General features: G+C 41.4%; 1 protein-coding gene across 1 annotated transcript in view; it reads left to right on the top strand.

Annotated features, from left to right (window-relative positions):
- chl1a (cell adhesion molecule L1-like a) overlaps positions 1–19,830 on the top strand; it is a gene marked incomplete at both ends in the record, with an annotated part of 29,912 nt that extends 10,082 nt beyond the window's left edge. Inside the window, 19 exons of the mRNA XM_080534540.1 lie at positions 298–415; positions 546–727; positions 1,031–1,165; positions 1,400–1,540; positions 2,623–2,734; positions 2,865–3,031; positions 3,574–3,739; positions 4,100–4,224; positions 4,434–4,535; positions 4,833–5,030; positions 5,171–5,241; positions 5,834–6,056; positions 7,040–7,155; positions 7,341–7,545; positions 7,687–7,809; positions 9,301–9,483; positions 13,848–13,979; positions 16,286–16,355; positions 19,623–19,830. Of these exons, the coding sequence (XP_080390666.1) occupies positions 298–415; positions 546–727; positions 1,031–1,165; positions 1,400–1,540; positions 2,623–2,734; positions 2,865–3,031; positions 3,574–3,739; positions 4,100–4,224; positions 4,434–4,535; positions 4,833–5,030; positions 5,171–5,241; positions 5,834–6,056; positions 7,040–7,155; positions 7,341–7,545; positions 7,687–7,809; positions 9,301–9,483; positions 13,848–13,979; positions 16,286–16,355; positions 19,623–19,830 (2,777 nt within the window). The remainder of the gene's footprint in view (positions 1–297; positions 416–545; positions 728–1,030; positions 1,166–1,399; positions 1,541–2,622; positions 2,735–2,864; positions 3,032–3,573; positions 3,740–4,099; positions 4,225–4,433; positions 4,536–4,832; positions 5,031–5,170; positions 5,242–5,833; positions 6,057–7,039; positions 7,156–7,340; positions 7,546–7,686; positions 7,810–9,300; positions 9,484–13,847; positions 13,980–16,285; positions 16,356–19,622) is intronic.
- Positions 19,831–21,458: the final 1,628 nt, after the last annotated feature.

The following is a 21,458-nucleotide window of genomic DNA, read 5'->3' as shown; positions in this document are numbered from 1 at the left end:
TTGTTAACATGTTCTGAAACATTCAGGAATCTCTATTATGTTGGTGTTGGCCACATGTCTAGAAATACCTTTATTTGATCAAGGATTTTCAAGCTGCCTTTGTTTTCATTTCAGTAAAACTTGTGATATGAATGACAGTGGTTAGTTGTTTTGACATCAGTTTAAGCTCAATCACAATTAATATGTATGATTTGATGAGCAGACAAAAAAAATTAAAAAAATACATTGCTTTACACATTTCAGTATCTGTCCATCGTACTGCTGCTCATCTTGTCTGTTGTTTTCTGCCCACCAAAGCTTACGCCAAGGCCACACCAGAGAGAAGACCTAGCCTTCTTACTCCCTCTGGTGTTCATTCAGAGATATTGCTCCTAAAAGGAGAGGAGCTGTTGATGGAGTGTATAGCAGAGGGATTGTAAGGAGACTTCCACTATTTCAATGAATGGAACTGTTAAGAAACAATGTTATTAAGTGATTATTTTTAGTATAATGTATTTATCAATTATGTATATCCCAAACATTTTCTCTTATCGTTTTACTTTTAGTCCCACTCCTGAGGTGGAATGGATTAAAATAAGACAGAAGCTACCGAAACGGGCAAATATCCAAAACTACGGGAAACATTTGACAATATCTAATGTTGGAGAAGAGGATGATGGGAAGTACATGTGTAAGGCGAGGAACTCTGTGGGGGAGATCATCCACAACTTTTATGTGACAGTAGAAGGTGAGTCAACTAAACTGGGTGATGTTATTGTAGGATTAACAGTGTTTTGTTATTGTTATTAGAAGTACTATAGGAGATATTTTCTGCCTGCCGCAATAACACTGTACCACTCCTCCTCCGGCTATCTATCTGTCATTTATAGCTTTGCACTTAGTCATGTCAGAGTTTCTGAATAGAACAATGTATCTTGTAAGAGTATTGTATGTTTAGATGATTTAGTATTGTATCAGACCAAAGGCTAGTGATGGCTGTTTTATGGTTTCTATGACATAACTTGACAAAGACTTTCTCAACATGTCACAGAGCCTCCTAGCTGGCTACCGGAGCCCCCTAAGGATGAGTTGGCTGTGATTGGCTCTGAAGTGCACATAAAGTGTTCTGCCACAGGGAAGCCACACCCTGTTATCACCTGGAGGAGGAATGGACAGCTTCTGGACGGTGAGTGATGACCTTTCCCCAAAGACCCTCGACCCCCTGGCCACCATCACTGCCATTCACCTTAGGGACACCCCATTTTACTTGACTGTATGGCAATTGTCTTATTTCATTGCGTCATTAGAATATACCAATATTTACATTTCAGTAGAACGTGGATTAGGATCTTGCTTAGCGCACTAAAGAATCTTTGACCATGAATACTGACCACAAGCCTGTCTTTCTCTGTTCGTTCAGATGGCCCTTCAACCCAGAGAAGAGTGTTTAATGACACTATAGTGCTGCACAAGGCCAGGCCAGAGGACAGTGCTGTCTACCAGTGTGAGGCCTCCAACAGGCACGGGACCATCCTGGCTAACACTAACGTCATGGTCATGAGTGAGTACATTAGCACTGGGGATGTAGCGATAGCTACTGTGTGTGTGTGTGTGTGTGTGTGTGTGTGTGTGTGTGTGTGTGTGTGTATGTGTATGTGTATGTGTATGTGTATGTGTATGTGTATGTGTATGTGTATGTGTATGTGTATGTGTATGTGTATGTGTATGTGTGTGTGTGTGTGTGTGTGTGTGTGTGTGTGTGTGTGACTGTGACTGTGACTGTGACTGTGACTGTGACTGTGACTGTGAGTGCTTGTGCAGCTCTGTGTACTACTGTGTAGCTGCAATGCCACTGCTGGCAATGAAAACAAAGTGCTGGAGAGTTCTGAAGTGGCTAGTAATGAGTCCAGATCTAAATCTCATAGAACACCTGTGCAAAACAGCAGTTGAGAGAAGGAACCCTTCAATTGAGAGAGACATGGAGCAGTTGGCAAAAGAAGAGTGCTCCAAAATTCCAGGAGAGGTGTAAGAAACTCATTCATGGTTACAGGAAGCAATTGATTTCAGTAATCTTTACCAAAGGCTGTGCTACCAAATATTAAGTTGTAGTATAAGAATTTTGTCCAGTCCATTTTTGGAGTTCTCTGTGGAATGATATCAGATCTGGCTTTTTTTCTCTGCTTTTTTGTGTTGTTCCAATGCAAAAGAAATAAACATGCAAATACCAAAGCATTTGTAATTGCAACAATTTTCTGGGAGAAGTGGTGCATTATCTGACAGAGGTGCAGGGGTGCCAATATTTTTGGCCATGACTGTAGATCTCAGCATACTGTAGAATCCATATAATTTCTCTGCCCAAGGTTTTTTACTGTTAAATTGTAGCCTCCGTTCACATTGCAGTTTCAAAATTTCACTGAATCATTTTGCACATTCTACGCAGATTCACCCCAAACTAGCACTTCTTTCAAACTATGCATTGTGTGTGTTGTGTCAGGGATATTGTATACGCTTTGTGATGCAGACGTTCAGGAAGTGTACTGTACATGATACGACTACACTCTTGGAACCCTTTTTTCTAAGAGTATATTGATATCATTCAATGGACCATGTTAATGTGTTGGCTACACATGTCTTCTTCCACAGATACACCCCCTCTGATGCTGACTCAGGACTATCAGGTGTATGCAGTGGTGCAGGGAGAGAACATCCTCATGGACTGTGCCGTCTTCAGCTCTCCTCCACCCACAATCTCCTGGTGAGTTGAGCCACCAGGATATCTCTCCTCCACTTTTTGACTGTCTAAAGGTAGTAACACAACCCCCCTTTGCATATGAGACAGGAGAATGAACATTCCAACGACAAACTCTTAAATGCTTGTCTCCTAGGAACAAGTATGACACTACAGCAACTGCTGAAACGGGACGATTATCTGTTGCCCAGAACGGATCACTGCATATCAGCAATGCAGAAAAAGAGGACAGTGGACAATATGTATGTTTTGCCAACAATACGGAAGGAAAGTCAGCAATCATCGCTTTACTGGATGTAAAAGGTATTTCAGCACCATGGACAGTGCGTTGAGCTACCACACATTTTGCGGTAACAAAATCAGTGTGGTTAATAACTTGGGCATATAGTTTTTCTGGTCAGATCATGTGGTCAGGAAAAATTCTCTGCCTTATTTACGATTTTTAAAAGGTATCTGTCTTCAATAATTTATCTTTTGTTACCTCTATTTTGCAAAAAGACTTGATAGGTGAAACGCAATGATTGTTTGGCGTCCAGCCATAATGCTTTTACAGACAGTATAGTGTCCTTTCAGATAAGTGGTGACAGGAAAAGTAACAAGAAAATTAAGCTATTTATAATCATTAGGACATAGTCCAATTTAACCAACCTTGCTGTGTCACTGTCCAGGGAAAGTGAGAGGAGAATACTATAGCAGCATTAACAAGTTGTCAACAAAATTCTCGTCTCACTCTTTTCACTTGCGGATATGTACATGCTATGGAATTAAACTGAACCGCAGGACATTAGATGGTAAGAGCACAACATATTTTGTAATCACCCAGTACATGTTTTTGTTTGTTTTAGACCCTACCAAAATCGTGGAGCCTCCCCAGGACTTGCAGATACTAAGTGGCACAACAGCACTGCTGGCCTGTAAAGCAGAATATGACAAATCTCTGAGTAGGGACTTTGAAATAGTGTGGAGGAAGGATGGGAAGGAGATCCCCCTAACCTTTGCAAAACACTCCAGGTAAGATGCTCTGGTGGGATTGTTATGCAGCATTGGAGTAATCGCACAGTTATACAAAGAAGCCGTTGGAGTTGGATTATCTCACTAAAGTTTATTTGTAGGTAGACATTACATGAGTCATGAGTCTTTCCTGACCACTAGATCTGACCAGGAAAAAATGTAGGCCCCAAGTTATATCTTATCACTAGGGTCTGGAGTTTTTCCGAGACAGGTCACATGGCCAATGAAAAAAAACCTCTATATATTTTTTTGGGTGCGTGCTTTAAGAATCACAGATGTACCACCCATTGGATAGAATGTAATATACGTAATATAAGTATCAATATCATATTTTGATCAATATACTATTCTTATTATGAGATACTTCCTGGATGATGGGATCCTGCATATCATCAGTGTGAACCAGTATGACCAGGGAACATACACATGTATTGCCAGAACAACTCTAGACGAGGACACTGCCTCAGCAATGGTTACAGTCCTAGGTAAGCACAACATCTAGCATAGTTGATAACCTTAAACATTGATATTGTTGCACTGTTCCTTTAACATTTTTGCAATATTTTAAATTGCTCTGTGGCTGGAATTGTTTTTATTTTGATTCCCATTAGCTATTAGTTATTTCAGCAATAGCTACTCTACTGTGATTGTTATTACATGTTAATATTACAATGTTGCCGCTGTGTGTTTTCAGGTGTACCTGATGCTCCTGAGGATCTGGTGTTGTCTGAACACAAGAGTCGGAGTGTACATTTGACCTGGGTACCTGGGAATGACCACAACAGCTCTGTAACTGGTAAGAAGCTAGATACACCATTTAACCCCTGGCTCTGTTTACTGTGGGACTAGGAGGAAAATATCTCAATTCGATCAGAGTTCCAATGGAAAAATACCTCCTTCATAACTACTGAAACTGTTCAACTGCAGGTGATGAATGTGAAATATATACACAAATATATACTGTACTGTCCACATACTGTACATATATAATCTCAATATACTGTTTACATACATAATACATAATACACACATACATCTAAATTGATATTGTGTGAATGTGTCATTGATATAGTGAATGTGTATGTGAGCACAGAGTTTATAGTGGAGTATGAGGAGAGCCAATGGGAACCAGAGAACTGGAGGGATCTACAGCGAGTCCCTGGTAACCAGGTCACAGGGGTGTTGACACTTCACGGGCACCTTGACTACCAGTTCAGGGTGTATGCAGTTAACGCCATTGGGAGAGGGTCCCCCAGCAAGCCCACAGAGAGATACAAAACCTTTCCTGCAGGTCAGACTCTCAGTCACTATTCCATGTTATTGGCCATTTATTATGATTATGTCATTGGTGGTTCTTCTCCTCTACCCAAGCCCACATTGAATTCTCGGTTTTAATTAACATATCGTACCGTTGTCTCTTCATCCCAACAGCTCCTGATAAGAATCCTGAAAACATCAAGATCCAGGGACATGTACCCCATCAAATGGATATCAGTTGGGAGGTGAGTTAGACGTGACATCATAGATATTCAGTGCCTATACAAAGTCATCATACCCCTTCACTCTTTCCACATTTTGTTGTGCTATAGACTCAATTTAAAATGTATTAAATTAAAAAGAAATTCTCATCAATCCACTCACATTACCCAATGATGACAAAGTGAAAACAAGTTTTTAGAAATTTCTGCAAATGTATTACAATTGAAACACAGAAATACCACATGTGCGTAAGTATTCATACCCTTTGCAATGACACTCTTAAAACTCTTAAAATTAGCTAAAATGCAAAAATGTCATCAACAAATCACTCAATAAGTTGAATTGAGTTCATCTTAATGCAAGGATAATAGTTTATGTAATTTTGGAATCAATATCTTTGTTTTTATAGGGTCTCTGATTTGCATGAAAATTGATTTGCATTAAAATATTTAATCAATTTTAAATTGAGTCTATAACACAATAAAATGTGGAAAAAGTGAAGGGGTATGATGACTTCACACAGACACACACACACACACACACACACACACACACACACACACACACACACACACACACAGCACACAAAACATGTTGCCCCCTGCTCTGTTCCAGCCACTATTGCCTGTGGAGCACAATGGGCCAGGACTGGAGTACAAGGTGAGCTACAGGAGACTTGGTGTGGAGGATGTGTGGAAGGAGCATCTGGTCAAAAGACACTACTTTGCTGTCAAGAACACCCCAACCTTCGTCCCATACGAGATCAAGATCCAGGCCAGGAACAGCCACGGCTGGGGCCCGGAACCCAAAGTAGTCACGGGGTACTCCGGGGAAGACTGTGAGTAATCGAACATAGTGTTTTTTAAGACTCAATTCTAAGTACTTCTCCCGGTCTGTTAGTCATCTCGTGCTCAAGTAAAGAAGGATTTTGTAACAAATCCAGTGATTGAGAGAGGTATTTTTAACATTCTCCTCTATGCATCAGTGAATCCATGTTATTTGCATAGTCCGCTAAACCAACTGGTGTCATGTCTTCTCCATTTGAATTGCTTAGCTTTTGTTCTGAATTTGTTCTGTTACAAATAACCTATTAGCCAAACTAGTTCTGCTCAATAAGAAACAATGATTAATTGCCTATCCCACCCCATATTCTTGTCTTCAGTTTTCTTTTGGCATTGTCTACGGGATAATGTATCAGGTTAGGTTCCTACTGTTTTTTTTTTGTAGGTTTATTTCATGTAGTCACATGCCCTCCCGTCAGTAGTTCAGTAGAACACATCAGTAGGTGACCTTTGCAGAGAGCAGGCATGTCAAGTCCCTCTTCTGCCTGATAGCAGTAGCAGATTTGACATAATCTGTAGCATAATGTTTCTTAGTTCTCTACTGTAAAGTCACCGGCTTGTCCCCAATACCAACCCACCATAGTTGTAGAACGTAGCACATAAGTGATGATGTACAGTATATACTTTGTTTACTTTCGTATTTGCCATCTTATAGCTACCTATCCTTTATGAATTATGTGTGTATATACAGTATAGTACTGTACCGAAAGAGGTGTGTGTGTGGGTGGGCGGTCATGCATACGGGGGTGGGTGGCTACATGTGTGTCTGTATAGTATGAGCTTGCGTGTGTGTGTGTGTGCCTGTGTGTGTGTGTGTGTCTGTGTGTGTGTGTGTCTGTGTGTGTATGTGTGTCTGGGTGTGTATGTGTGTGTGTGTGTGTGTGTGTGTCTGGGTGTGTGTGTGTGTGTGTATGTGTGTGCGCGTGTGTGTGTGTGTGTGTGTGTGTGTGTAGAACTGATTCCTGCCTGTCATCCCCAGTGCCTACAGCGGCTCCGAGGGATGTGGCTGTTGAGGTGGTCAACACCACCCTGCTCAGTGTCAGCTGGACCAAGGTTGCCCAGGACACAGTGAGAGGTCATCTGGGGGGCTACAATGTAAGTGCTCAGGTTTCCCTTTCATATGAAGTCACCTCACACCTTCCCAGCCCCTCAGCTCAGCCCCTCTCTCTCTCTCTCTCTCTCTCTCTCTCTCTCTCTCTCTCTCTCTCTCTCTCTCTCTCTCTCTCTCTCTCTCTCTCTCTCTCTCTCTCTCTCTCACACACACTCTCTCCCTGTGACAGGTACACTGGCTTAGGAAGAGGAGTCTCCTGCATTCTGACAGAATTCCAGAAGAGAAACATTCCCTGACGTTCCTGGGGAACAGGAGCCATGCCATGGTGCCAGGCCTTAGGCCTTTCTCTGAGTACAGACTGACCGTCAATGTCTTTAACAAGAGGGGCAACGGCCCCAACAGCGACATCGTCATCTTCCAGACCCCGGAGGGAGGTGAGTGTTGGCCTAGATTTGCTAGGTTTCTACTTGAATATTTAGAGTCGTTTTAATAGAGCAGAAAAATAATAGTGAAATAAAAAGAGGAACACAAAGAAATGGCAATGTGATAATGTCCGTCTTTCTATGTGTGGATAGTTCCTGAACAAGTGCCCATCCTCACGGCCTCAAACGCCAAGACAGACTCTGTCACCCTGGTGTGGGGACCTCCCTTTGAGGCCAACGGCATCCTCACTGGTTATCTGCTACAGTATCAGCTAGGTAAGTATTGTTATGTCCACACACCACACAGCATAGTACCTGCTAAATGAGTACGCACACGCACATGCACGCACACACATGCACATGCACACGCACACGCACACACACACACACACACACACACACACACACATGCACATGCACATGCACACACACACATACACAGCTGAATAAGTACATGCATACATATGTACAGTAAACAACACTTATTTTAAGATAACAGCCACTGATCATTCATTCCTCTCTACCCCATACAGTAGAGTACAGCCTTCTGTTTTGTTAATACAAACCTACACTAGATGGCACTGTTCAATACTGAGTGCTCAACTTTGGTCTGTTTCCATTGAAAGCTCACCATGCTGCCCATACATAGACAGTTCGACAGGCAGAATTCATTGCATTGCATTTTTTCTTTCTTCGAATTCCTCTTACAATAGCACCCTTACTCAATCAAAAGACGAAGAGTGCTACAGTACTGTTCATAGCTCCTTCAAAATCGAGTCATGACTTCCATTGCATTTATGATTCTTGAGCATTGATTCTCCTCTAAAACCATTCATGTATCTTATGATAAGGAGTACAGTGAGGGAGAGAGGCTTTCATTATGTTCATTCAATTTCATTCTGCCTGCTCTTTAAAGGCTGACATTTGTGTGTGTGAAATGTGAGGGGGGAGACACTCCCTGCAGTCCTAGCAGCGCCGACTGAGTCACCACTGAATATCAGCCAAAGTTCTCTCTCACTGTGCTATCAGATAGCAGCATTTTACTGATATTACCATACTGTAAGATCTAATAATGAGTCTTTGGGGAATACAAAAACCATACATTAGAGCTGGTTTAGAGAAATAAATGCAGTATATCTTCAGGAAAATACTATTGGAATGTTATCAAACCGTATTATATATCCCACAACATACGGTGCAGTACTGTACGTTACACACATCTTACACTGTACGTGTTCTACACCTCTGTTTCAGAGTGACTTAAAGTAAGTTCTTTAACTGGAATCCCACACGTCACACATAGAGTATTTTTGTTTACAAACACTATTGCTCACATAGCAAAGTGTCAGCTTCAGAGTTGTGAGTAGCTAAACCTGTTATATGCTAAACCTTCCCATCACATTACACTGACATATCAGGACAGAGGTGTGAGCTTCCTCTTCTTCTATGGTGATTTCATGGTGGTTGTCAACCAATGTTGAAGCCGTCTGAGCCGTCTGAGCATACATACTGTATGTTATGTATAAGCTTCTACATCTTACTTGGTAGAGTTGTTTAGTGGTTGGAAGCCAACTTTGATGGTCCTCTGTGGTTCAGTTGGTAGAGAATGGTGCTAACAACGCTTAGGTTGTGGGTTAGTTTCCTGCTGGGACCGTACTGAAATGTATGCAGTCATTGCAATGTCAATCGCTTTGGATAAAAGTGTCCGCTAAATGGCACATTACGGTGATTGAGCTAACACACATGACATACTGTTTCTCTTCATAGTTAATGAGACTCTGGACGTGGTGAGGGACATGCAGGAGGTGAACGTGAGTGGGGCGGACACCGCCCAGTGGCTGCTGCGGGGCTTGGGGGAGAGCAGCCTCTACAGGTTCTACCTCAGTGCCTGCACCCGGGTGGGCTGTGGACCCCCGCAAGTGCAGGAGGCCAGCACGGCCACCCAAACACGTGAGTATCTAATCCTGATCAGGGGTCAAAGGTCATGAGTGATGGAGTAGCGGGTGGCTGGATCTGGGTCTGTTGGTTCTACTGGTGCAGGATGTCCTTAGACCTGAAGACATTGTTTTACTAAAGTGGCTTTAATTCATATCAAGCCAAAAGTTATACAACTACAGTAAACAGTTATAGCACACAGTATTAAACAACCTCATTGAAAGTTAGTGATAAAAACAACTTCCTTTTCTTGAGGGTGCTTCTGTGCCTGTCTGTCATAGTGAACCTAGAGTAGAATAGGGCTCTCTGTGGAATTAAACAGGTCTATTATTATGAACCTCTGCCCTGAGGGCAAGTCAGTTACTGCAGTCAGGTGGATTCATGGCTAGCATTAGGGGCGCTGGGACACATTGGCTGCAGTCCGATTCTCTATCCTTACACTCGTACACTTCCTCATGTGGATTTCAAATGAATGGATCAGTGGATCAAGAATTCTGACAGAAACTCCCCCCTCCCTATAGCCTATGCTTACACCAATCCGTTGCTTTTAAATGCATGAGGGGAAGTGCATGAGTGCACATTTGTGAGTGAAGGGTTGAAAATGGGAACGTAACCATTGAGTTTAGTGATATTACCATATTAGGGGATGATAGAATGGCGCCCTTTAGGAGTTGATGGTACAATCAAGCATTTACATCAGTACAGCTCTTGTTCTCCATGGCCACAGTGCATGCTGCTAGTCATCTCAATAAGTGGTTGAAGTCACTAATTGGCTAGATTGTGAGTCTGCTAACTGAGTTTCAATGGTCTAGATCAGTCACTGATTGAAAGGCCAGCATAAATACCAGCAGACAATATCGGTCTTCAAGGACAGAGGCTGTCTGCTGTGTGTGTGTGTGTGTGTGTGTGTGTGTGTGTGTGTGTGTGAGAGAAAGAGAGAAAATAGAGAAAAGGGTAGAGAGTGAGAGAGAGAGTAAGTGAGAAAAAGTGAGAGAAAATTAGAAAAAGGAGGAAGAGATTATTATGGGCCCTATTATGCACTTCATAAGTCTTAAGCAATAAGACGAGGCGGTAGATCTAAACTTAAGACGTGGAGGCGTGGTCAAGGCCACTTTGCTATTATGCGTGCGGTAGTGGGCGCCTAAAACCCGGCGCTAAGCAAAGAAATTAGTCATGGGTGTGTTTTGGGCATCTTCTCAATCAACCCAATCAGCGTGCCAGGTGCCATTCCCTTTAAGAACCGGCTGCGTTGAGTCATTAGCGCTATGCTATTATGGAAGTCCTAAGAAGGAGGTCAGCGCGCTTCTCTGCAGAAGAAAGTAACAAGCTCGTGCATGATTATTTTCTGAATAAACACGGCAATACCTCCGCTTGTGAGTTGAGAAGTATTACAGAGGGGTCGCTGGAAGACTGCAGGAATGACAGATGTTGATGTCATTATATTACGCACGGCATGCTCGTACTGTATGTGCACAGTATGCGGAGGCAACATACTGTACAGCGCTGGCCAATCCCTTCTGAAATAAAGCATTTATACTGTGACCGTAATTGACGTCTTGCCGTGGAGCCACGTGCGTGTTCATGTGTGCCCACATGCATGCGCAAACCGCGGAGGCGCGCTCGTGTTTCAAAACGTGCATTAAGTCTAAACTTAAGAACTTTTCAAACCACTTCTTAGCGCTAGGAGCAAAGTCAGATCGCATAATAGCAGGGGCGCCTAGTGCACTTCATTAACATATGAACACTCCCACAATGAGTAATATATGCACGGGAGTATTACGTCTTATGTGTGGGCGCCTATCGACACCTGCATAATAGCAGTAGCGCGTATGAAGCGCATAATAAGGGTGGCGGTAGGTCTTAACCTGGCGGTGCGTCTTAATTAAGACTTAAGACGGCAAGTTAAGAAGTGCATAATAGGGCCCATTGAGTGTTGAGTGAGAAAGAGAGGGAGAACTACTGTACCACCATTAATTTTGTCTCCCTCTACTCATGAGATACATGTAACAGTTCAGAGAAAATGGCTGTGTGTTGCATTGAAGACTGAAAAAAAGACTCCCACCAAACTCCCACAGAAAATCAGTCTCTCCAGAGATTCAAATATAATCTCTCATAACTCATTTCAACATTTATTCAAATAACATTTTAAAATAAAAACATTATGACAAATCACTGTGTAGGTACCATTCTGCTACTGTACGGTATTTGATATATTTCAAGGACATACTCATGCTTTATAATTTGTCTTATACTATTATAGGTAAATAAAACCTTGTATAATGTTATATTGCTACATTAAGTCCTGTGTGTGTATAGGCTATATGTTGTTGGTGCATTATAACTGTGTGTATGGTGTTTGCCTGGGCCCTGAGACTAGCTGTCCTCATCTCTAATATGGAGCCTTATTTGAACTCTTCTCTTTCTGAAGATTTCTCCTCCACTCCAGCTGTGGCAATCCAGTGAGAGGAGTGTATCTGCAGGCTCCAGAGCTTGCAGAATACAGATAGTGGTAGAGATAGTTGTAGTAGTAGCAACATTTGCACCATTAAATGAGAATATCACTAATACATTTTGTATACTGTATATTTCTCATCAGTCCACCGTTGATAAGGTCCCAAAATATCATTACTAATCACATACAAGCCTAATAGATATCCTAATTTAAAGCCTATATTTACCTCCTGGAATAGTCTCATGATTGTGTTTTGTGTCAACGTGCATCATCATGAGACTTCCAGGAAGTAAATATAAGCTTGCTATCAGAATATCTATAATGTATCCTGTATATGTGGAGAATACGGATATTTTGTTACTAGGCTATACTAAATCATTTGTGAGTAAAGTGCCCCTTTCGTTGTAGGAACAGTATCTTTAGCCTCTAACGCTTTTCAGATCAAGGTAATGGTAGTTGTCGTAGTACTAGTACTATTTATAGTTGTTGTTGTTGTTGTTGTTGTTGCTGCTCCTGCAGTATTACTAACAACTGTAGTTATTATGTCAATATAATAGTAGAAATATAGGAACATATTTCATAGAATACACTCAAGAAGAATAAATTCAAGCGTTATCTTTCATTTCAGGGCAGAACTGCTCTCTCTCTTCTCCCAGCCCTGTCTCTGTCAATGCAACTCTACCCTCCTTAGGTAAATTACACAAACTCACATCCACTTTTATATTCCTCGCAATATCGATTTGTATGACATTAATGCAATCCTAAACATATAGTAGTCAGATCTATTTAGATTTTACTACATGGTGGGGTATCAGAAATGTCCGCTTAGGCATTAGAGAAGCCCAGATGACTCTGCCCAGATGACAGATGATCTGCCCCTAAACTAACTCCAACTTCACACAACAGAGTCTCGGCTGCCTTCTGCTTTTGAACTCCCTCCTTGAAGGGTGCCTGGTGGCTGCAGTGTTCTGGAGTTGTGGGGATCCTATTTGCCTCAATTAATCCTCTTTTCTGCTGCCTCTCTTCTCCCCCCCCCCTCTTTTCTCTCCTCCTTTCTTCTATATTTATCAGTTCCAGCCTTGTTGAACATAAGCTCTTATGTGAGTGACACCTTTGCAAAAATCAGCTGGACTACCAGGGAGGAGCAACAAGACTTTCAGCTTTATGTTGTTTATATGAATAACCGTAAGCTTATTTCTACCCCCATTGCTTAAAAATCTACTGTCAGTGGCATGATACTGAGTTTTGGAAGTAGGCGTATGTCAGGCATATGACCAAATACTGACAATACTTAACTGAGCTCACTTGCAAAAGTCACTCGCAAATATCTGTACATTTATTTTCTCTAACATGTAAACAATGCACTTTAAATGTGAAATGTCACAGTTTAAATTGTGTAGAAATGGGCTTTTCTTTATGCTGGTAGCTTAAATTTGCCAATGCTTGACGGTTATGCGCCTACTGTGCTATAGGTGAAGGTAATTGGCAGATGTCAGAGGCGGTAAACACATCTACAAATTTCCTCGTGATTGAAGGGCTGGAACCGGGGACTGTGTACACTGTGCGCCTCATGGCTAAGCAGTGGCTCTATAACGCCAGTATTTTTGAAGATGTTATCCAAACCAGGGTCAAAGGTGAGAGGAGAATAGAGCTTAGTGGGCATTTTGTAGTGATCATCTATCATTGCCTCCAACCACAATACCATCATTCCATCATTCCACATCGACATTCCACAGCGGTGAAATCTGCTCGTTCTTCATTCCTCCTTTATTTGTGTCTGTATTTATCCATTATTTTTGAAGTGATCGACATCGGAAGTTAGAAAAATATTTTTTTTTTTTTTTGGGGGGGTTACCGGTATATGAAGTAAAGTTGTTACATGAGTGCTTCAGACTAACTCTGTTGGGGGGGGGGTGTTGATGGGAAGGTTTGGCCAGTCTCCATGGCAGCATCTCTACCCAGGGCTGGTTCGTTGGGACGATGTGCGCCGTGGCTCTACTCACCCTCGCCGTGCTTATCGCCTGCTTCGTCAGGAGAGACAAAGGTGGCAAATACGCAGGTACATCACCTCCTCCGCGACCAGACATTTCCTCCAACAACCAAGGTCAGTTTGTCTTTGTCAGTAATTGGGATCCATTCAAGCTCAGTTCTGGAAATGAACTGCCGTTTATCTCATGAATTGAACATCATCCCCCATTGTTTTTTTTATGTGGCTCCATTCTTTTTTTTCTCCAATTAATGAAGAAAATGTCAGTTAATTTCCAGACTGAGCAAAATCTAAAAGGACCCCAACTTTGGTCTGTCTGGCACCTTCACCTGTGCGGGAATGCTCTCTGCATGTGTCTATGCATGTGGGAAAATCAAGCAAACCCTGTTCAGCTTGTTTAGTATGGGTGAGATCAGAGAGTAAATTTGGGACCTACTTTTTTGTCCCAGTGTTGTCTGTGAGCTTTCCTCCTTTGCCCCTCTTATGTTCCACCAGGCACTGCTGATTACACTGCTTGTCAAACAGACAGGTTGGAATCAGCCTAGCTTTGTTCCCCTCTCTGCTTCTTCACCTGCAAACGCCCCGGCTCTTCCTTCTGCCTTTGTGCTCTCGTCTCAAGCTTGTGTCAGGCTCCTCTTTTGCTCACAAAGGTGCTGCTGTCGCCCACGCTTCTCTCTCTCTCTCTTGCTCCCCCTACCTCGCCTGGGGGAGCTGTTGACATGAAACACTGAATATTTCATCAGCTGCTTGGATTCTCTCCTCGCCTTGTCCTGTATGCTTTTTATGAAACCAATCTGTTGTCTCTCTTCGAAAGAACCCCCTTTTATTTTTTAACACTAGAACAGACATGCCTATTTTACCTACTAGTAGAGCCGCCTTGGGGGTCCAATAGACCCCCTTTTTAGAATGTAAATCTCCTATTTACACACAGAGATCACTACAATTAAATTATCCTGCCTACTACACAGAAAAACTGCAAAATAGCTTTATACTAGCTTATCCTGATTTTGAAAATGTAAGGGTACTGGGTGGTAGAATGCATATATCTAGGAAAAGTCATGAAAGTAGGGTCCTGAAATTTGATTGAGTGCAAAGATAGAATTTTTGTTTTTCTCACAGGAGTCACCGTGACCGCATCACGGCTACTCTATTAATAATATTTACGCAAGGAGCTGTTGGAAAATCACCTGGAGCAGGCATAGACACAAAGAGGGCCTAATGCATTTGCGGTCATTTGATATGTCGGCCACTATAGCTGGTTCACATCCTCCTGAGGTTTTGGGTCAGGGTTAGGGTTAGAATGTTCCATATTTGTGTGAACATGTGTGTTATGACTTGTGATATCTTCACATTTCGTTATTTTTTAACTCTACACTCAATCAGTTAATCATGTCATGGGAACAATGGAACCATAATTGGCTATTTTGTTCTGCTTCAAGATACCATTATATTCAAATGTGTTCGACAACCAATCAGAGGACTTTAACATCTGACTGGGATCCTTAGAAGGGTGTGCCAGACATTTTTCATCTGAGGAGACAATTATGTTTATCTTCCCTTTAGGCTAGTAGCAATCTGTCAGCAGCACAGTTAAATGCCTCACCTCAGGGGGATTTTATCATAGAGATATATCAGATCTTATCTACTCTATGTGTGTATCTCTATGGATTTCAATCTGTCACTCATCTTCCTAGGGCTGACATTCAATCAAACATACACTCACTGAACACTTTATTAGGAACACTATACTAATACTGGGTAGGGCCTCCTTTTGTTGAATGTTGGAAACATTCCTTTGAGATTCTGGTTCATGATGACATGATTGCATCACGCAATTCTTTTTAGGTGCACTTTCAAGCTGTGAATCTTCCGATCTACCACATACCACACAAGGTTTTCTATTGGATTAAAATCCGGTGACTGGGAAGGCTACTGGAGAATACTAATGTTCATGAAACCAGTTTGGGATGACTTTTGCGTTGTGACATGCATTATCATGCTGGAATTAGCTATTAGACGATGGGTACATTGTGGCAATGAAGGGATGCACATGGTCAGCAACAATACTCAAATAGGCTGTGACATTCAAGTGATGATTGATTGAGAAGGTGTACAGGTGTTCCTAATAAAGTGTTCAGTGAGTGTATACTGCTGTAAACCTACATTGCAATGTTAAATACAATTCATCCGTTACCACAAAAATGCCTTGTTCAAATAATATAATGAGTGAGTAAATGGTCTAATCAAAACTATCATGTTGATTTTATTTAGTAGAATATGCTACAGGTAGTGATTTGGTGTTGATATCGTTATATTGTCCTAACAGAATTATCAGTTGGTTTTGATATATGCTAGTAACAGGTTCTATCATCCTTCAGTGAAAGAGAAGGAGGACCTCCACCCTGACGAAGAGTCCCAGGGAATGAATGACGACACCTGTGAATACAGGTGAGCTTCATGATTGGTCCACAAGAGTGGTGTGTAAGTAGACAGCTATATGCCTAGAATCATATTTAGATCAATATGTGACGGGGTCTGGTGAAAAAGTGTAAACTTTGTTAACAAATTATGTGTCTGCATTTATCTAATCTGTGTCTAATCTGAAAATAGTAGAAGAAGATATGCTTTTTCTAAACAAATACCAGAGAAAATTGCTTTGAATCTAAACAGACGTGTTTGTTACCATCGCGTTGGTAGCTAGCTAGCAGCAAAGAAAGAACTGCTAACTGCATGTTTAGCACATCACAACATGCTGATAGAACATCAACATGCTAAAATCACATAACTACACATAATTAGATGATCACACAGTCCTTGCTTTTGAACACATCCTAAAACCTACATTTGTTTACAAGCCACTAACGCAGTAGCCACGAAGCAGGACGGCAAACAGTACAGTGAATCCAATTCACGAATTCTAAGTATTTAGTTATCCTAAAACAGTTGTTTGTTATATTGGGTGGGGTCTTCAACACTTTCGTAATATGAAAAGAAACAGAAAACAATAAGAAGCGTTTTGGTCATTTGCGCGACTTGAGAATAGCCGGCATGCAGACCTTTTCACCAGACCGTGTCACATATATTTCAGAAATGTTAAATATTAAGGTTAAAAGGCAACAAGACAACTTTCATTATTCTCATGATGGCATTTCTGTATATTTTTCTTGTCCTGAAATCAAACCTTACATGCATGCCCTTTGCCCGGATCAGCACAGAACACATAACATTCAACACTTAACGGACGACTAAGTAAAAAATATTGTCTATTTGGTTCTATTGTGCAGTAGATACTTTGTGTGTGTTGTGTGTGTGTGTGTGTGTGTTTGTGTGTTTACTTTAAAATACGTGTGTAAAAATGTGATCGTGGTAGAAACAAGCAGGACAAAAGACTCCCTTTCAAATCTGAAATTCCAAGCTGCCCAAAACGATGCCAAGAACGGTCAAAAGCAAAACATAAAATGCAGTTGTTCACAAGTCATCACAAGTCAGTGAAGCGTTTCCATCTCTGTCATCTCTGAGTCTGAGGTAGACTGCCCAGTCTGAGTCTGAGGGAGACTGCCCAGTCTGAGTCTGAGGTAGACTGCCCAGTCTGAGGTACAGCAGATGAGGCCTAGAGGTTTGGCTTCAGATCAAAGCCCAAAATGAGCTGGGACTCCAAAACATTATCCAGCCTATCCATCGTATTATGGGTAGTCACATAGGAACCATTGGGCATGAGTCACCATGTGGCTGGCATGATACATCAATTGCATTCAAAAGAGGATGAAAGGTTTGTCAGATGAAAATCATTCCTGAAAGGCATATCACATTATCTTAATCTATACACAGGTACAGTATCTGGAAATAGATGCTTATCCCTATTGTAAGGCTCAAGGGCGAGGAGGTTCGCCTATGAGTTTACCGCATCAGGGCTGGTAGTTACTATATCAAGCCTCTCAGAAATGCACATGGTGGTATATTAATAAAAGCAAGTTCTAAAGATTCTTTAGACATAACAGATTTCATTACTCTGTATGTAGGAGACCTCAAGAGGTGTCCTTACTTGTTATACAATATAATTAAGTATTATACTGAGCTGTGGCTCAACCGGTAGAGCCGGTGTCTTATGATCGCAATGTCGGCAGCTTGCAGTGGTTCGAATCCCTGGTTCGCCACGTGTCAAAGTGTCCCTGAGCAAGTCCCTGAACCCCTAGCGTCGCCTTCAATGGCTCTGACCCCTTGCCTAGATGCCCCCTCTAAAGCATAAATACATTTTGTTGTACTCTGTGCAATGACAAACTTTGAATCCCTTTCCTTTCCCTATACTCGGATAGACTATGAGTTACCGACAGCAATTCTTTGTATATCAACCATTAGTTGCCTAGGGCCTAGGCTATTTGATTATGGCAGTGTACTCTGTTAGCTTGCCTGAGGCTGATGAGCCAGTGAGGTTACAATATTGGATGTGCGTAGAGCCTATTGCTTTTCTTATTGAGGCTGTTACTAATCAACAATCAAAGCAATGGAACTGTTGAGTAAGTGTCCATCAATGGAAAGCCTGAATTGTGCTTTGATTATCCCACCAACATAATCGGCTGTAACATTAATGTGCTGATTACCTTGGAGTTCCCACAGTGCACGCTGAGCGCAAGTACTGACACAATAATAACAGTCATTGTAGTGAGAATGGATTGGCGCTTCTTGAGTACAATATATCAAATGAAGAGAATAGCCTAACTTAGTTCATCATCGTTGTGAGTTCAGTTTTTATCAGGCCAAGTGTCTTTTCAACTACTTTTTATTATATTGCGCAGAAAGGGGTGTGCAACCTGCATGCGTGACGGGCAAACAATCTGGCTGCGCAGTTTATTCTCGCTGCAGTCAAGGTAGACAGTATTTCTGCTCTGTCCTATTGAAACAATGTGTTGTTTCAATAAAAAGTTGTGCTATTGATTTTTTTGACTCCCAATGCTGAAGGCAGCTTGGTGAGTATGGACTTATCCATCTAGTATTAAACATGGCATGTTATGAACAGGCATGAATTCTCTCTGAAACACACTATATATTATGAATTCTTAATAAAATAGAGAGCGAGAGAGAGATAATGGGAGGAATGGCCAAACATTGATGGGGCTGGGTGTATTAGTGAGAAGCGATGAGAAATTCTTGGTTTTGAGGTGACCCTCTGTCTTGTAGAGAGACACCTGTGAGCTGGCCAAGTGCCCAGTCTTAAATTGGCATCTAATCTCCTTGGCCTGCTCGCCATCCCGCTGGGAATACTAGGAATGACAGGCTGTTTGTCTGAGATTGCATACACCCCCCCCCTCCCCTCTCTCTCTCTCTCTCTCTCTCTGTTTGGAATGAGCAGCACTCTGGCAATTTCCATCGGTGGCTCTAAAGAGATTTGAAATTGCCTTCAGTCCTGAAGCCCTGGCAATTAGCAATTAGTGAAGTGAAGTGATTGTAGCACGCTCTCCCCTTCCTTACCCGCTTTCCCCCCACCTGTTTTGCTCTATAGAAACCATGCTAGCTTGTTCTATGTCTGTGTGTGTGTGTGTGTGTGTGTGTGTGTGTGTGTGTGTGCGTGCATATGCGTGTGTGGGCACATGCGTGTGAGAGCCAGCTTGCAAACGCGTGTGTATGCCTGCTCGTGTGTGTGTCTGTGTCCGCCTGCATGTTTGTGCGAGCAGCAGAAAGTGAGCCTCTGTCTCTTTGTGCTGTGTGTGCCAGTGACAGTGATGAGAAGCCACTGAAGGGCAGCCAATGTTCCCTGGACAGAGGCGTGGGAGGGGACAGTGTCACTGGGGACAGTCTGGCCGACTATGGGGACGAGGAGATCCAGTTTAACGAAGACGGCTCGTTCATCGGCCAATACTCTTTTACAGACTATAAACACAGGGGGTCCGTAGGGGAGTCCATTGGACCCAGTCCAGTCATTGCCTGAAAGGACCATAATTCCTCCATCTTGGATTTTATTCTGAAAGAAGGCAGTGGGTGGCATCGGAACTAAATAAATGGCATCATTTGAGTGATGCATGATTTTTATAATAAACGTTCCATACCTATCGATCACAATCTTCTACAATGCATATTGATTTTATAACTCCACACTTATGGATTTGGATCCAATCTCGAATTTGTATTCATACTGCTGTGGCCTGTTGTAAACCCTCCACTGTGTCAATATGTAAATATGCTCCACTGGTGCATAGGTAGAAATATAATACATACAGTATTCTCTGCACTCTTATCTACAGTAAAATTGTGTACATCTGATGTACATGTGTGTACATTTGAACTATATAATTAACAATACAATGCATTATAAGATATGACTATGGTATGACTTTCATAAAAGGGTCGAGAACAGATATTGAGGGATAAGCATTCTTTAATCAATTACTACTGTGCCTACTTTTGTATACGGTATTTATTTTTCACAATGTTAATATTTCACAACTTATTGTTGTACATATTGTAGAAAGCTATACAGAACGTTTGCTGTTTGTATGCACATGTGTGAATGTTATTGTGCTTGATTACATAATGTTGATTCTAATGTGCTTTTGTAAGAATACTTGTGCATAAAAAAACAAGTGTAAAGATGGTTATGTTGATGTTTGCTTAAAGTTGACATATTGATGTACAGTATTGTTGTAAAGTAAAAAGTAATCTGAGAAAACATATTATTTTTAATATATATACTTTTCTTTTTCTTTTTTTCACTTCATTACTTCTCAACACATTTGTAGAATGCAGTTCCTTTGGTTTTGAATCTAATAATTGATCAAATACACAGTAGTAAGGCTGTTGGCTTGATGCCTGGTTCCCATCAAACAATGGATGAGTCCCATCTTCCTTCCTGAAATCCTGCCTCATCAAAGGTGCTATTTTCTTTTCTTTTTCTTTTTTAAATAGAGGTTAAATCTGAGCTCTACTCTGGTTTAGATCATTAAAGCCGGTCTCTTGACTTTAGGCATAGTTTACCCCAAAATCAATGCCAAATGATCACATCACTCTTTTTCAGTAGGTAAAGTAAAACTCCTTATAGTTGCCTATCTTTACTATGTTGACAGAATGCCAAGTTAGCATTTTCCTATCAGTATTTTCAGAATACAAATCATGGGGTTATTTTAATGTCTCTCAACAACCGGCTTTTACATTCTTCTGTTAACTTTACTTCTGGAAAGACAGTAGCATGCAAAGCTTGGCTTGCATTTATACAAACCAGAGGGCATCTTTTCAAGGGCGTTCTGTGGTTCCAATGTGGATTTGAATTAGAGAGATTCTGTGGAATCTTCACATTTGAAAATAAACTTACAGCTAATGAAAAATTCAGTGCTTCTGTAGGACTTTTTTATCCTGTTTTATTACCACTGTTTAAGTAGGATTGTGGAATAGGTCAAATCTGGACTTTATTAGCGCTTTATCCTTGATGAATATTTCAATATGCATTATTCATGCAGATTCACTGTATATATTTCAGAGATATCCTCTAAATATTTGGAGGATTTGCACTATATTTGACCATTGAATATTCAGCTTAATTCAACCACATTTATATAATATGTA

The sequence above is a fragment of the Nansenia antarctica genome (assembly GCF_963989245.1).
Source record: "Nansenia antarctica genome assembly, chromosome: 6".
Classification (NCBI taxonomy): domain Eukaryota; kingdom Metazoa; phylum Chordata; class Actinopteri; order Argentiniformes; family Microstomatidae; genus Nansenia; species Nansenia antarctica.
Note: the sequence above shows the minus strand (reverse complement) of the source record. Positions and strands in the feature narration are given on the sequence as shown.